Source organism: Epinephelus moara, chromosome 4, assembly GCF_006386435.1.
Source record: "Epinephelus moara isolate mb chromosome 4, YSFRI_EMoa_1.0, whole genome shotgun sequence".
Classification (NCBI taxonomy): domain Eukaryota; kingdom Metazoa; phylum Chordata; class Actinopteri; order Perciformes; family Serranidae; genus Epinephelus; species Epinephelus moara.
The window spans coordinates 29,910,411-29,928,000 of record NC_065509.1 but is presented as its reverse complement, the minus strand read 5'-3'; the positions used below and the strand labels follow the sequence as shown (position 1 = coordinate 29,928,000).

The 17,590-nt window shown below is 41.4% G+C and overlaps 1 protein-coding gene across 7 annotated transcripts in view; it reads left to right on the top strand.

Moving 5' to 3' along the window:
• Positions 1 to 17,590, top strand: part of diaph2 (diaphanous-related formin 2) — a 497,420-nt gene that overhangs the window by 430,248 nt on the left and 49,582 nt on the right. For 6 of the 7 annotated variants that reach the window (XM_050042679.1, XM_050042678.1, XM_050042674.1 and 3 more), the window contains 2 exons: positions 6,093 to 6,185; positions 8,161 to 8,226. In XM_050042679.1, the coding sequence (XP_049898636.1) occupies positions 6,093 to 6,185; positions 8,161 to 8,226 (159 nt within the window). The remainder of the gene's footprint in view (positions 1 to 6,092; positions 6,186 to 8,160; positions 8,227 to 17,590) is intronic. The other variant, XM_050042681.1, reaches the window with a different exon arrangement.

Here is a 17,590-nt window from a genome sequence, read left to right as displayed (position 1 = left end):
TCATCTTCTCCACCGGAGTCGTGGAGGGTGACCGGGGTGAGGTTAAACTCTCACTGTGTTCCTCTCTCACCGAGGTTTCAATGCATCAAGCACAAGGCCTGTAAGCACTCATTAGATCTCATTACAGTGCAAATTAGACTCAGGGATTGGCTAGTGGATAGTTGTGGATAATAGACATCTCTCCTTTGCCCGATGTTCCTCATGTCAAACACTTTAATTTGGTTAGGAAGGGGAGTACTAGGCTTATATAAATTCAGTGGATATGTAGCTGTGTTTGAGCAAAATATGACCAATACCATTATTTTGTATGCTTGCGCTGTTATTTGTCTTTTCAATTAACATTCCGCTGTTGCTACCAGACTCACACGTGGCGTATAGGATGTCATAATTTGCCCTTATATCTGAAACCCACACGCACCAGACAGAAGCTTTGTAGAATTCTGCAAATTATTTGTCTTGCTTTTCCCCCATGAATCATGAAGGCTGCATGTGAGCCATCAGAAATTGAGTTCTCAATCGATCCTCTGTGGTTTTTTTTTTTTTTCTCCCCAGCACAACATGCAGGAGATGACAGATAGCAAATTGAATTTATGAACAGGCTTTGTTCACACTGCTGCATAATTATAAGAATGTCATGCCTTTGGTGTTTTTTTTTTTTTTTTATAAATAATAATAATAAAAAAAAGCCCAGCATTTCATTCAGATACATACAAGGTTTTCTGCTTGGATGATTGAGTGAGAGGCTTTGTTATGTTTTGGAGGCGACAGCTGTTCTTTTACTTTGCAGTTACATGCATATTTTGATTGTTGTAGATGACTGGTTTTAATTGGCAGAAATAAACAAATGAGATGTCAGGTTTTGCATAATTTAAGTGCATTTGTTTGATTCCTAATTGGTCCTTGACTGTGGTTTAACAGTTTGCACGGAGGCTCCGATGATGCATTGGTTTTTGTGAGAGACTTGGCTAGACTCCTGTGTCTCCTCTAACTGATCTTGCCATGAGCAGTCATGAGTATAGGTCATCCTGCTGACATTAGTTGGAGTACACTCTCTGTCTGCCTCCCTCTAACTTTCTATTCATCCCTCGCAGTCTTTGTTTGTCAAACTCATTTGACACTCATTTGTCAGCTGAGATATTTGCATCATAAATTTAGATTAGTTAAGTGCAGCCAGTAGTCTCGGGCTCAAACCCAATACACCCCTTATCCCTACTCCTTCATTTTTGCATTCACATCTGGGAATGGGGTGTTGTTGCCATAGAGGGGTGGGGCAATGTGTTGGGGCTGCATGGCCCTCCAAAGAGGCCCCACAAATGTATCTTCTGCTGACCAGGGGCCGTATTCACAAAGCTTCCTAGCACCAAGAGTTGCTCCCAGTGATGAAATTCTAAGAAAGTTCTTAAAATTATGACGTTTCCTAAGAATTTCCCCTTAAAATTAAGACTAGGTCCTGGTAAAGATGAAAGTTGTTTACAAAGCATTGTATCTCTTAACAGAGGAGGACTTTTGAGAGGCTTAAGAGTTTCTTAAGGAGAGGAGATTATACCAGACAGACAAAGATGTAGGACAAATAATTTCCAAATGTTGAATGAGAGTGAAACATGCTACAGATTAGATTCTGTAGGGATAATGTTTGTGGTCGATTCCAATAAGGATATGCACACATGTTCAAAGAATGTGTCATACCTAGCAACGGGGTCAACTGTTCCTCCTCACTAAGGTAAAAGTTGCTCAGAGTTTCTCTGAGAACTTTCTTAAATCACACCTAAGCTAGGACTCCTCAATTAAGTTTTTTTTTGGCAAAGTTAGGAGCTCTTTGAGAGTATTCTCAGAACGTTTGTGAATACAGCCCCAGGCACCCTGAAACGCTATTCAGCCTTCCTTCCAATTTTTCCCAGTGGCCACTCGCAGTATTGCAGCAAAAAAATCCTCTGTGGCCCAAAAATCATTTTCCCCATAAACCACTATTGTAAAAGAAACATCTGTAAAACGGTCGACAGGACACCTTGAACTGTAAACTGTGTCTATTATAACTCTATGTATTCTGAATTTTTGATCCAAGGAGGTTTTAAATTCGTAAAACTTTCCTTAAGCCAAGAAAAGCAATGTAAAAATCTGTGACATCACCACAATGTGAAGACTATGAGCAGAGTGGGAACTTGCGAGTGGGACTAGATGGAGAAACACTACTGCGCATATTCAGTGGGCTGCGTACCACAGAAGTACACTCGGAAGCAAGAACGTTTTTTGGCATATGTGCCAGGCAAGCAACTCTGTTGGAGTCAATAGGTACCGTCTTAAGGTCTGATATCTAGCCATATATATGCATCTACTGTACAGACTGGCGGGGTATGTCGGAGCACGGGTTGCTAACATTACCCTACAGAACAGCGCTAGTAGCCTGGTAATTAAGTACTGCTGTATTTTATTTGAGGAGCCTTTATTGATTGATAAGAGTGAAACTGAAGTTGTGAAATAATCCCAAGCGTCCATCCTTTTCTGTCTACATCAGATAAATACCAAATGTCATTGTGGTTATTGCCATGGATAAGCACCATGAGTGACAATACTGAAAACATATTAGGGTTTTGAAGGGTTCTTCCATTTCATAATGGAAGATTTCAACCACTATCCCTCTAACTCTGCTCTGAGGGTCAAAGAGACACTTAAAAACAAGGCCGTACAAATAAACAACATGCATTTATATCACTAGGCAGGTTTTTTAAGTGTAGGTGAGGGTCCGTGTGCCTACGCTTGCATACTGCAGTGTATGTTTTAGAAATAATTAAATGTCACAGGGCTCAGGCCGTCAAGTAGCCAGGAAGGTGTTTTACGACCTTGTGTCTTGCCTCGCTCCACTATTCCCTCTCAATAACCCACTCCACCACACGCACTAGCGCACCCACAGAAACCCTCTTCACTTTTCTCCCCAGCTGCCTCCTATGCTCTGTCTTTCTCCCTGTATTCTGCCTCCTCCCTCATTCTTCCCTTTACGTCTTCCTTCAACCAACAGTGACACTTACAATATCTGTGCTTAGTCTTCTCCGAGCCCTTCCCTTTCCTCCCTCGCAACTGTTGACACTCGACTCTGTGTTCAGCTCCTGGGATTGGTGAATAGTATGTTGCCGCCGCTTTCTTCCACTTTTACTGTAGGTACTTTTTTTTTTCTTAGGGAAAAACGAATCCGGTGTGTTAAGTTTTTATGCCAATCCTGCTGAGAGCACATTGCTCTTGTTATCCCTCCTAATTAGAAAATGTGATAGCGCCACTTGTAAATATATTGCAGAGTGAGCCAATCCCCAGGGCTCACTGTTACATTTGGCACAGCCTCTGGGTCTAGGTACCACCTGATATTCAGGTAATGGAGGGGGGGAACGGGGGACTGGAGGTAGGGAGGGATCAAAGGGAAAGATATGGAACAGGTACACCATCTCTCTCTGGGAGGTAGAGTTTCACAGGGCTTTATTTCTACTCTTAAAGGTTTAACTGTTTAAGAAAGTACCTAAAAGTGCAAAAGCCGCAACCATGTTCCACACTTCCCCAAGCTTTAATAAGATCATTAAAGGACCCCGGGGCTGTCTGTTGAGGTGCCCACCAAGGTGTTTCATCACTGGAAGGGTTTGTCAATGTCTTGGGTCTTAGCCCATCTTAACCCATTTAGAAAGCAATTTCCTGTGAGCAGAGGGGATCTTTCCTCTTGAGAAAGATCTTTGGGCATAAAAGGTTAGCTTTTCTGTAATTCCCCAGCAAGCAATCTACCACTGCTGCTAATGAGAAGCGGATGAATATTTGCCCTAGGTTTAACAGCTCAAAATAAGACAAGAGTGAATTGCAGGAATGAGGCAGAAATGTCTGCTAAAGTGGGCAATGTTGCAAGAAGTGATGAAGAAAGTTTGCTCTGAGGATTACCGGAATAAGTGTAGTCAAATAATATTCAGTTTTATTTCTTTTTCCACTAAGGGCTTACCTTGTCTTTGTTAAATATATGCACACAAATGCATATGTATGTTAATGAGTTCATAGTCTGAAGGCTCATTTGTGACAATTTCTTGCTAAGAGTAAGGCCTACTCGACTTTAAGCTGTGGTCCAATAGGACACAGTTAATTGAGCACGGCGGGGTGACTGGGGAGTATGTTTCCCATTTTAGTCATTTTGGTTCTTTGTGTCTGCAGTCGTCCCGCTGAACCCCAGTCTACCAGGGCTCCCAAGTCCTCGCCATTACAAATGATGAATTGTGCTACAGTTAAGCTAGAAGTAGGACAAATTGATCAAAGTGTCAGGTGCCCCCTGTGATGTCTGGGTCTCCATGAAGAAGGCAGTGAAGAAGGAGCTGTCAAAAAGTTTCTTGTGCCAAGGTGGTTGTAGATAAATGTTTACCTGCCACTTAACACTTTCTGCCTTCTGTCAAACTCACAATGTGTCCTTGCTAGCCTACATAACAAGAAGGAGTAGCTAAAGATCTTGGGAGCTGATACAGTTATAGTCGCGGCAAGTTGCTCACCATATTGTTCTTTAGGTCCGCGGCAGACAAAACCCATGCTCCCCCTTTTAAACCAATGAGCTTGCTATCTGAGGTGTAGTGCTGCAATTTGAGATAAGCACTACTTGGCTCGGCTTTGGTTTTGTTCTGATAAAGCTGGTCTAATTAAGCTTGATTTAATCGGAATTGCTTTTAAGCACAGCACACAGCCGGAACAGATACTTTGATTTCAAAGTAGCCCTTGGGAAGGACTTGAGGAAGAAAGAGAAGGAATGAGATAGAGAGTAAAATTAGTGTGAGTACGAGTGAAGAGTTGCTTTTTTTATAATTTGCATAAGACATGTTTCTATTCTTAGGTGTACTGTCTTCTTTTACTTGCATGAATGATTGCAGGTTGGGTGGTTTGTTGCGGGAGGAGAAGGGGAAAACGTGTAGCCCTGACTTCTCTCTGGGAATGGCGAAATGTGTGCCATTTCCTTTAAATTAATCGTGTAGCATTCAGTGTCACCGTGTTTTGTTCATAAATTCAATTTGCCTGAGTGTCGTGTCTCTTTGAGCACACGCGGGTAACAAAAGATTGATCACCCTTGTGTCTGGAAAAGTGCTGTGTGCTGAAAGTAGCAGTTGTCTCCACTTATTCTCGAATGTTCGCCTTCAGCCATAGCTGTAAGCGCAGTGGAGAAACAAGACGCCCGAACCCTGATGGTAAACACTGGGGAAGAGCTAGTTCACTCATGTATGCAAAAGAATTGATGGCCAAGTCTCCAGCTCCACAATAAGTCACCCTAATGATCCTAGTTTAAAATAATGTCTGTTCTGGACCAGAATGATAAAAAGGGTGCCCCTCTGACTCATTAGTATCGGGGCTTAAAGATAGATGACCCAGATATAGAACCTAAGCTTATTTTTGAACCCTGTTTCCATTGAGCGCTATGCTGCATGTGCACAGTGTGGGCACAGCTTGTCATGCTGTTGGCCTCGTAGCACTAAAAGTGTCTCCTACCTGTCTCCTCAGCCATGCCGACTGCCTCCAGTTCTGTAGTTTCATGGATCTGCACGACAGCTGGAACGGTGGGCTGGGGGAATGTTTTTCGAAGGCCGGTCCCGGTGTCATTGACTGAACAATGATAGAGCGCCCGGGTATTGAGCGGCTCCACACTAAATCTTTGTAAAGAGCACTTAGCTCCCCTGCGTTAGCCACAGAAAGAATATCTGTCAATGACCATCAGTGAATGCTTTCATCCTGAGGCTCCTCTGCCTGTATTAGTTGCTAAGCTCTAAGTGTATTTTTCCTCCTCCTCAGCTGTTTACCAAAAAAAAAAAACAGTAAAGGGCTGAGTGAGTGACAGGCCTCTGTCTCACTCATGCTATCTATAGAAGACTCGTTTATATGTCACTCAGTTCTCTCGTGCTGTGATGTAGGTAATTGTACATGCACCTTTCGTTAAAGGGCATCCTAGAATTAGTCCTTGAAGCAGTCGTCGTGTAAGTGTGTGTATGTGTTAATGCATACATGTACAAACCTTTATGCATGTGTTATTATGTACTTCTGTTGTGATAATGGATGTTGCATGCTGTAAACATCTTTGCCTCTTATCTGTTCTCTTACAGAGGGAGATGAAACCGGCGTGATGGATAGCTTAATGGAAGCTCTACAGTCTGGAGCAGCCTTCCGTGATCGGCGAAAACGGACACCACGCAACGGTAAGGCAGCAAAAAACACAAATTTTTCTTATTTCTGACAGCGTCACCTGTACTGTAGGGCTGCAACTATTATTGTCACTGTCATTTAATCTATGGATTATTTTGTGAGCCCAAGATGACGTCCTCAATCGTCTTGTCTTGCACACAACCCAAGGATGTTCATTTAGAATTCATAGAGGAGAAAAGATACCAGAAAATATTCACATTTAAGAAGCTGGAATCAGAGAAGTCTATCTTTTGTGTTCTTAAAGAATTGCTCATATTATTAATATTATTGATGAAATTTGATGATGATTAGTATAATAGTTGACAATCCTTGACTTATTGTTGCAGCTCTACTCACTTGCAGAAAAAAACCCATCTGCTTCCTGTAGTTAAGAGTTTACATGCAACACAATTATCTCCTGTCTGTCATATGAAAGAGGCTTTGCTCTCCAGTTTGTATGTAACAAGTGTGTATAAATGTGCTCGTGTCCTTTTGACCGGTCTCAAGGATCCATGTGTCATACAGCACACGCATGAAACATGAACACGTATAAGGAACATACGCACCACTCGAAAGACGTCATAGAAACAAGCACATGTGTGGCCCAGTGCAGGTCATTAGCAATTTATTGTCCCTTTGCCATTCATAAAGCACTTATTATAATGTAGCCATGCTGGCTGCAGCTGGACCGAGGCTGATTTAGTGTAATCCTGGTGTTAACACATTCCATTTTGCCATGATGAATGGCCCGTACCCAGGGGAGCACCACCTAGTAGGGATGCCAGGGTCAATTCATATGCAAGTCAGAGTTGTGCAGAAGAGCCACAGGTGCTGCCATCTCCATGCTGGCAATCATGGGAGGGGAAAAAAGAGGGAGGGTGGGGAGGATCAAACCAGTGGTTGGGTTGGACGGTTCTGCAATAGACAAGGATACGCACTGCAAAGCAAGCAGCAAAAATAAGCATCTTGGGTTTTTTAGTGTAAAATTTGGGGTTAAATTTCAGCAAATAGACTGTTTTTACTCAATTAAATGCAAAGTGACTTGCTTTTATTATGTGCTATTAAGTTATTAAAGTATTTCAAGTCATTCCAGGTTCATCAGCTGTTATTATTAGTCACATTTAAACTAATAGAGAGAAGATGAGTGGTAACAGATAAGTAAGTGGCTGTTCAGTTAGCATTTCACAGTGAGAGGGTATCTGCTTGGTGACATGGCCAAGACGTATTCCTTAGGCAAATTCCTCTTCCACTCAACCATTTGTTTGTGCTCTTAATTACTTGAAAAGTTTGAAGAAAAATCTGTTTTGCAGTGCTTCAATATCAACACAATTTTCATATGCCAGTAGGCACTGTGACATCGTATGTGTGATCCTGTGACTCCACCAATCATCTCAAGTGACAAATTTGCAGTGTTTTTACAAAGCAGTAGAATTAATTAATTTCAGAGGCAAAATTGTTAAGCTTAGAAAACTCCTTCTGCTATGGTTTTGGGTTATACAGTACAAGTCATTATCTAAGATTATATTTTAATGCTCTTAGTTAATCAAAGACAATTACTTTCAAAATGTATAATGCATGAAAGACCATTTAACTATGATTAAATGTCATTAAAATTAGATTGTATATGCAGAGTTTTGACAAAAAAAAAAAAAAAAAAACATACAGAAGTGAATAACAAACACACATGCACACATACTTCTCTCTTGTTTCATCAGCTTTAACACTGCTCATCAATTCGACATAACCAGCTCCATTCTTCACTCTCACCTTTTTCATTCCATATTTCGGTGTTGGGGTTTAATGTGAGCTGGTGTGTGTCTCCAGCTGTGTGTCCAGGTGTCTTTGCAAACCTCAAACCTCTAGGAGCGGTTCATTCCTTCCAAATATCTGATATGTGTCACCTCTGATGTCTTTTTTCTCTTTTCCTTCTTTCTCCATCCTCCCATCCTTCTCTTTTCATTTATTTTTCTTTCACCAACATTATTACAGGTGATCAAAGCCCTTCCAGTCCATCCTCTCGGTGGCCGGGTGCTAACTATGGTAACAGAACTCTAGGTGTGTGCCTTTAACTACCTTTTTAACCCAGACCAAGCACCACCCTGTCTCCTGCTGCACTTCTCCTGGCTGCATAACCCACACGTCTTTCCTGTCAGAACACTCAAGCTGAGCTGGTCTACAACATGCAGAGTGCTGTGCTGAGTTACTGAATTTGACTCAGTAGAATATGTAAGATTTACTCTATGTACAAAAGCAACCATGGAAACTTTAGATGGATCACAAATTTAAATCAAAACCAAGACAAGACATACTGCTTGTTAACTTTCACATCTCCTCGCTGAGAAAAGCAGCACAAGTTTTAAAATAAATCAAAACGACTTTAAGAAATTTATAATTTAACTTGCAGCATTGATTCATAGTGAATCTAAAATAATGTCATTAAAAACATGTTTCATGTTTCGAAACGCAACATAGATGAAATCGAAACACTCGTAACTGAAGATCGCTGTTCGCTTCACTTGAACTCACATTTTGCAATTGCACATCAAAAGAATTGGCTAATTACTGATGTCCATTAGCAGTGCTCTAAAGTTGGTTATAATCACCATATGTACAGCTTGTAGCTGATAGTGCTCTCTTCCTTATGTTTCTCAGATAACACTTCTCTGTGCACATATTTTTAGAGCAAACAATACAAAAGGAAAACAACAAGCCATTTTAAGTCCTTGCCACTACGGAGGTGTAGCATAAGGTAATATTACCCCCGTTTCTCTGGAAACATAAGAAAGCAACTGTGCTTTTGGTTAATGGCCAAAAAAGCAGAAATTCACAGATGAATTGTGCCATGTGTTTATTAGAATACGAGCAAGTGAAACTTTTTCACACGGCATTGTGGAAAGCTGAGTACATGACAAGACCATAGGAGGTCACAGTAAATTGATGTCAATTGTAGAAGTCAGTATTAACTAAAAAAAACGAAATATAACTAATAATAATAATGCAGCATATTTCATTACCGGTTATAGATTTACTTTGCACATAGGATCACAGTAAAACATACAGCAGTAGAGGAGGAAACTCGGCCTGGGGAGACTATAATGGCCTTTTATGCTTGTACTGCTGATTGACATGATGTAAATCTTACACTGAATACCTTTAAAATCCAATACAGTAAAGTACGCAAGCATTGACATTGCCCTTACATCAACCTCCTGATCCTAAATGTTTAATCTTGTAACACTAATACAATCCTAATGGCAGTCACGCTACTTGAAGAACATACTTTTGGATTCACTCAGCATCATTTGTGTCTTGAAGAGCAGCTCCAGTTATCATCCAGTTGTCTCGCTCTGTATGTTAGCTTATGCTTTTGCAGCATGATAGCACTTCCTGTCTTGAAGCAGTGTCAAGGAAGTGTTCTGCTGGGGAGGTCTGTAGACCTCCATGCTTTGGCCAGTCATAATTGTTGTGTGCAATACCTTTCTTCTTCCCTGTTTGTTTGGTAAATGTCAAAATGATGTGCCACAGCACCCAAGATATGCCTCTTTCTGAAGGATCCTTTCCTTCCTGGGCAGGCCTACTTTGAGGCAACTCTGCTTACAAATTAATCCTCAACCTCTGACAGATTGATGTTATGTGTCGCAAACACGTCTCTGTTCCTATGATATGTTTAACCTGTTTTGATTGCATGTCCAAGAACAAGACATTGTGCTGGTGTATTTATGGAGAGTGCATGTTGTCAGTGTGTGTGGTGTGATGCTAAGACAATGAATTATTTATTTATTTATTGAAAAGTAACTTCAGAGAAAGAAACTTCTCCTCTGAAAAATGTGTTAACATTTAATTAACAGGAAGCTTTTAATGTGATTTTTAGGTAAGCCAAGGAAAGGTCCTTGGCAAGCTGACACCTGGCTATGAAAACTGTCTCTAAAGACGTGGAACATTACCTCCACGTCTCTGAAGACGTGGAAAAAGCTGTTGCTTGTTCGCAAGGTGTCAAAGTAATAATTAAATGTAGTTTGGCTCATCTCTATGCGCAATGCCATCTCGGGAACCAAACTCCTGGACAGTTTTTATACTAAAAAATGTGACAATCACTGGGTAGGTACGGGGACGCTCATTAGCACTGCTGTGTTTGATTTTTTCAATGAACATTGGCGATGACAAAAGCTCTGACTGTGAAGCCAGGAGCAAGGTGAAGTACCAGGGCGTCTATGAGTCTCTGTGGGTCCTGAAGAGGGCACCACACCATAGTTCTGCAGGGGGAGGAATGATTGTGTGGATCGATGGGTAGGAACGGCATGGCTGAGCAGGCAGGGTTCTGATACTTGGCTGAAACCTTGTTCATGTTCTAGGTCACTGAGGTAATCCAAAAACTACACAAACTTTATCGTGTTTGTTGTTTTCTGAATGGATCTTAAGGGGCAGCAGAGAAATGGAGAATGTCACTTCGGATGAACTTACTGCATCCTTTCTGTTTGGAGATGATGTCCTGTTGGCTTCACTGGGCCGTAACCTCCAGTGTAACCTTGGCTGTATGCACCAAAACATGAAGTGGGTGGGAAAATGACAAAGTGACCCCTTTGGGTCAAGAGCAAGTGGCTTTCCCCAAGTGAAGGAGTTCAGGTGTATCATGGTCTTGTTCATGACAGAGGGTAAGACTGGGCATGAGACGGAGGGGCAGTTTGTTTTAGCTTCAGCAGTGTTGTACTTTACTGTCTTGGTAAGGACAGAGCTAAACATGAAGGTAAAGCGCCCGATCCAGTTTCAGTCCTCACCAATGGCTATGAACTCTGAGTAGTGACCTGAAAAATTAGATTATGAATAGGAATGGCAGGTTTCCTTTGCTGGGTGTCTGGATTTCTCATGATGGAAAGAGCCCTCAGCAGAAGTGCAGTTCTTTTGTCTTTTGTCAGTTGAGGTGGTCTGAGCATCTGATCAGGATACGTCCTGATCACCTTCCTCATCTGCTGATGTATTCTTTGGCCTTGTCCACATGTACATGGGTATATGTCTTTGTCATGTTTTCATCCAGACACAAAATGTGTTTTAGGTCACTGAAAACAGATCTTTTGTAAAACTCCACCCAGAAGGAAGAAACTCTGTTTTCAGCTTTTGGCTTGAGATATCAGAGTGTGCGCCATTATCTCTTTTGTGTGATGTCACAGATGAGGTGACATTTCTTAAAATGGCGGACGTGACCAAAGTGGTGCGGGCTGTAACCTCGCTAACAGGACCTTTTACATGTTACACATAAATGTACAGTTACTCTACGACTATATTAGGGAACAAAGGCGTCAGAATGCGCTACAGAGGTCACTGCTCCAGGTAGCCTTCTGATAGTAGCTTCTTTCAGGCTTCCGATTGGCCCACATTGTCTTTCTAGCGTGGCTTTAAGATTGTATTGCCACCTACTGGTTTGGCATACTCTTGACAGCGCTTTATTCTGCTTTTTACTAGGACATTGGTGTTTTTTTAAAGCAGTGCTAATGTGGATGTGAATTCTTTTGGGAATGATTGAGTTGAGAACCCCTTTTTCAAAAATACCTGTGTCCATGTAGACTAGGCCTTGGCATGCCCATGTGGTAGAAGACCCAGACCAGAGTCCTGAATCAGGTCAGGTACCTGTGGGTACTCGGTAGGTGATTTGCGGGTGCTATTTTTAAACAATATTATCTTAGTTTTTCATGTGAAAAGTCCCAAAATGATCACTTTAAACATGCTGCTTAACCAAATTATTCAAACAGCTCATGGTTATTATAGGATTTGTGGCTTCAGGTCTTGTTTGGGTGTGTCGATTTGCACAACTAATTGGTCATATGTGCGGGTGGTGGGCAGGTGTGGTATTGCATGTCATGGTTCCGGTTTAGGAGCGGGTTTTGAAGGTCAGACCCTTGCAGGACTCTGACCAAGACCAGGAACATGCTTGTGGGATATACCCCACTTGTATGGTGACTGGGTGGGTGCAACCTTGACCCTGATAAGTACCGGTAAAAATGGTTAACCATCCCGTGCACTGTATTCTGTGTCATGGGATCACTGCAAAACTAAATAGTGACTTTGTTTATGAAAATCCTTGATATATCATTGAATATTGTGTATGTCTGTGACCTATTTTCCTTTTCTTGAGAGACAACCAAGATAACTGCGGTCCTTATGATGGCTCTCTCCTCTGCAAGGCATTGTGCATTGGACGCTTCTCAGTGCACTTTCTTTCCAAGTGCACACCATTATGCTACTAAAATGCATTATGCACTGACGGCTCCCTGTTTATTGATATGGAACCTGAACTGTGGTTTGATAAACAGCTGCATGGATTCTCTACTCTGAGGTGATGAGAGAGGAAAATCCTTTTGACATGCCGGCTCCATGGATTTTTTTCTAAATAGAATCTGGAAATGAGTTCACTTGCTATAGAGCATAGGGGGAATTTGTGCGTAAAGATTTCTGTTTGTCCCCTTTCACGAGATGAGACAAATTCCCCCTATGCTCTATAGCAACTGAACTCACTTCCAGATAACATTTAGAAAAAATAGAAGGGGACAAACAGAAATCTTTACGCACAGTTTCAGTTTTTTTTTTCTGTGAAGAGAAAGAATTAAGTTCCCCAGTGACAGACGATTTGGTGACAAAAGGCATCTCAGTCACTGAAAGCTGTCTTTGGGTTGTTACTTCTTTGTGCATGGTGGGAACTGTCAACACTTTAGTCAGTATTTAAAGAATGATGGCATAATTTTTGGGTCAGTACGGCTGCATTAATGTTTATGCACTTCTGTTGTGTACTTATTTGCTTTCTCTCTGACTCGGGGACTGACAGCATTTCAGTTCTGAATCTACTGGTGAGGAAGGAGCAGTTGTATCAGACAGTGTGCCAAATCTATTCACTCCTGCTTGTCATGTCTGTTGTAATCTCATGCTTTAAAGCTTGATTAACCTCCTGTCATCCTCAAACGAGCAGCGTGTACCAGAGAGAGTCTCTCAGAGTCGCACAAGAATCTCCGCTTACGTCAAAGGAGTTCATTTAAACCCAGCATGTAGTTTTTGTCGTCCTTCAGGCTAAACTATACTCCAGCAGACTACCTCGAGTGTCAGGCTGAACACAATTCTAGGCGCCGCCAGTCACAATTACACCCAATTCCAGAAGCATTTCCTATTTCCTTGTCTCCACTTTGTGTAAGATGGAAAACCTAACCCGAGAGGCCATACTCATGTGTTATGCAATTACACCAGCCAGTCCTAATTCAACACGCAGAAGCTGGATGGATTGATGGAGACCAGAAAGCCACATTTCTGTTGTGGGTTCAGTTTCATTTCAGGAAGATAATATATTAAATATTTTGTGATGTTGGAACCACTCGGTTTAACACTATATATTACACTTTTTTTGGCACAGTGTACTTTAAAATTAGGTTTTACTGGAAGAAGGCTGAAAAAGAAAGTGAGTTACTTTACTCCTTTTCTACCTCCTATCCCTTTTCTGGTGAGACAGTTACCTGGGTATCTTGCAGGGGATTGGTGGGTAGAGAGCAGGAGCCTCTCATACATCCTGGCTCATTGATTTTCGGTCAGGGATGAAAGCCACAGACTCAGTAGGTCTTTCATACTGGGGGGCATCCCAAAAGACACATCAATCAGATTTCAAAGAGAACCAAGCCAATCTTATTTATTTACTGCCTTTTCAACGTCATTACAATCCCAAACCAGGGCCCCTCTGCTTTCCTCGATCTGCCCCACTCTCCTGCTTCACCTTCACAGGTCAGTCCATCAAAAGTTCCCTCCTGTGTTCTATATAGTAAGCCTCTTAAGGACTTATTTGACATTGAACTGGAAGGGATCATCTCATGCCCATTAAAAAATAGAGATGCAGTGATATAATGCTTGTCAGGGTTACGGAATTTCAGCCCAACTGTCTAATCCCCCGAAGCCTAGCAGTTAATTCAGCTGGGCAGGGCAGAGAGTAGGCCCCCTGTAAGTTTAATGAAGATTAAATTACCTATTTTCTCTCATGAAATTTTAAAGGAAGAAAGGGAATGAATTTGCAAAGAGGCAAATGAAAAGACCAAAGAGAAGTGTCTTTAAGGAGGAGATGCTGGCAAAGATAAAGAATTTCCCCTTGTTCTTTTACACCCCCCTCAACCTCATTTGTGACACAAATGATCTTTTAATATGTATATTTTTGTGTTTGTTATCCGCACCACCCTGATGTAGACAGCCATAATGTGTTCAGCCTGCCAGCGATTTTCTCATCTTTCCCCTGATCTGGGGGAAAATCACCCGTTTGTTTCTTAAATTACATCACAGGAAGTGATAGTGATCGTAATTCCCTTAGCAATTAATTTGCTCACACATATGTTGTACCCATCACTTTATCTCTCTCTTGTTGTCTCTCAACCTCTCCAGCAGTTGTTCTGCTGTAGCGTTTCACACGCACACATGTGCAAGCTTGTGTCACACATCAGATAGGGACTGTTGCTGTAGGGTGTCTCTGAGTTTAGGGCTAAAGCCCTTTGCCTCCACAAGCTCCTGGCTTCCACTTCAGGGTGTTGATAGATGCTATTCATTGGGGCGGCCCTAGAGGCGATCCTGCAGGAAGTGGAGCTAACATGATTTGGGGCGAAGAGACCCAGAGGGTGTCAGTGCCTCTTGCTATAGCTCGGATCGCTTAGTAGATGTGAGATATCAATAGAGTAGATGACAGCAGAGCTCTGTAGAGACGTGCTGCTTGAAATCTATCACCTGCTTCTCATAGATAAGGATATTTATCAACAGCCAAAGGGAAAGGCAGATGGGGAGGAACTGAGGCATGGACAGCCACTCTATTTAACATTCGACGTCCTAGGGCATAGACAAAGCCATTGTCCCTCCCATTGACCCATAGGGCCTCTCTCTGGACCTGATCATTTTTCATCCACAGCAGAAAACCCATCATGGAAATATAGATGAAGATTTTATGTACCATTTGAGTACCCTTGGCGCATAACTGATTCGTTGCTTGACTCTGCCAAGAGAGGACGTAAAGTAAGTGAAGTGTGACATGGAGCCATTTTGAGGGGATAAATCAAATCTTAATAAAAGGCGGTCTCTCTGAGTGGAAACCAGGGGTCTCTTGCCCCTGCCCCTGCTGTTAAGTACCCCCTAAACCCTTTGCTGTTTAAATTATACTGAAGGTGTCTACTTGAGTACAGGGTATCAACAGGAGGCCGTCTGCATGCCCTTTTGATGCCATTATGCCCTTTTACAACTCCCTGTCTGAGAAGACTTATCATGTGGAGCCCTGCTCCCTACGGTAATACTTACTTTTCCTTTTTTTGAAATAAAGTCAATGACCTAGTGCTATAATGGACTCAGAGCTCTCAACACCTATGTCCAATATTGTCTTACTTTATTGGCACAGGGCCTCATTGATGTAAAAAGTACTCAGCCCTCCCGCCTAGTGGACCATCAACGAACAACTGCAGAGCAAAAATGTCTACTAGCTTATCATATTCAATAATATCCCAGAGCGTTTGCAGTGGGCTGTGTTTTTTTTTTTTTTCTTGCTCACTCTCCAAACAATATTGGCTTTCAAGTATGTGGGCAGTTATGAAAGGTCACCCTAAGTGTAAATTGTCAATGCTGGATCAATTTTGGAGGGCAAATATGCTTTGGAGGCCCCATAATGGAAGGTTTCATCTTATTTTTTACCCAGGGCACACTCACACAATAAGATTGATATCGTTCATTGTTTGATGAATTCCTAATAGACCTATAAACTTGCAGAGCTTTAAGCCAAAGGAATGCCTGTGGAAGCCGAATATAGGGGAGGCAGTCGGACCATCCCACCAGCTGAAAAATTGCCCTCATATAATTCCAATGGAATCTCGCCCAAGCCATCATGCTTAGCGCTGAAGGATGGGCGACTTGTGTCGGTTGAATTAAACCTTATTTATCGCTCATTAGGCATACAGCAGGGCCAACTGATGATCAGCTAGAGAACAAATAATGTGCGGTGGAATAGGATGCCATCCTGTATGGTTATGTGTTCCACTGACAATAAGAGGCAGCGCAAGAATCAAATGCTTCTTCCTCTGCTGTCACACTCGTGTGATTCTTTTTTAACCTCCTTAATACGATGAGCTATCATTGAAGTATAAGATATAATGTCCAGGCTGATGTTTGCATTTGAAGTGTCAGTCACTATCTGCAATCTGTCAGCTTCAATGAGGTGGAATTAATATTTTACTTTCCCATTAGGTGGGCTTGATGTCAGTGATAGGGAGGTATAGGAAAGTAAAGGTCATCCAGGCGATGAGTGATAATAGTAATTCCCAACTGATGGACAAAGAGAGACGATGTCAAAGAATGTTAAATGTTTTAATAGGACATGCTACTAACGGTGATGTTGGGAACAAGGGTATTAAAGAAATTTTACTTTGTGTGATGCTCTTAGTTTGAAGTAGCCAGATATTGCAACATTGCTTTCCCGCCTTTTTTCTCACTTCAGTTACAGTAATGGTGTTGCAAGATGGATTCAACATGTTTTTCAGTGGTGTTGATTAAGTCATACCCACCTTTTCCAAAGTGCAAGAAAGTTGCCGTTTCATTGTGATAATAATTTGAGTATGCTCATTTTTAGATGACCTGAATACATTTGAATTGCAAAATTGAAAATTCAGAATTATTTAACAGTGTTTCTGAGATGAATCTCGCAGCAGTTAAAAGTGACACCAACATCAACACTTAACATTGTTCACTGTGATCTAAAACATAGAGCAGGAGCTAAATATGGGAAACTCTCTGCAGGTCTTTAATGAAAGCACAAAACCAATAAATAAATGAGTTCTAAAATATGTATTTGTAATATAGGAAAATTGTAGAAAATCATAAGTAATTCTAAGACAAAACCAAGTTGATTTTGACCTTTCAATGAGCAATAATGACGTTTTATGAAATATAATAAATATCTACAACTTCTTTCAAGTATTTGTTGCCAGCTTAATATACTTTTTCCCTTATTTTAGGATAAGAAGCAACAAAATCAAGCTAATAATTAATTATTTCTGAAACTTTAATTGGATTAGCGTGCACATCCTTCAATTAACACTCTGGAAAGAATGTTTGGCAATTTTAATACTAGCAGGAAGCCTCCTACACCTTTGGTAGGATGTGCTTATTTTCACAGCCTGGGTTTTTCTGTGTAGCAAAACTTTTCAACAATAGGCACACATCAGTTACAGTACAGGCACTGGCATAAAAGTGTGACTTTTGGGCCTGAAGGAAATCTTTACTTTTTTCCTCTGTGTCATGGTCACTGCTATCTTTAAAAACATCAATTAAATCCTGATTTTCAGGTGCAGTGTCCTTCATCACAACTCTTGCTGAAAGGATAGATGTTGTCAGCCGATCAGACATACGACAGAGAAATTAATGTGTAAACCAAATA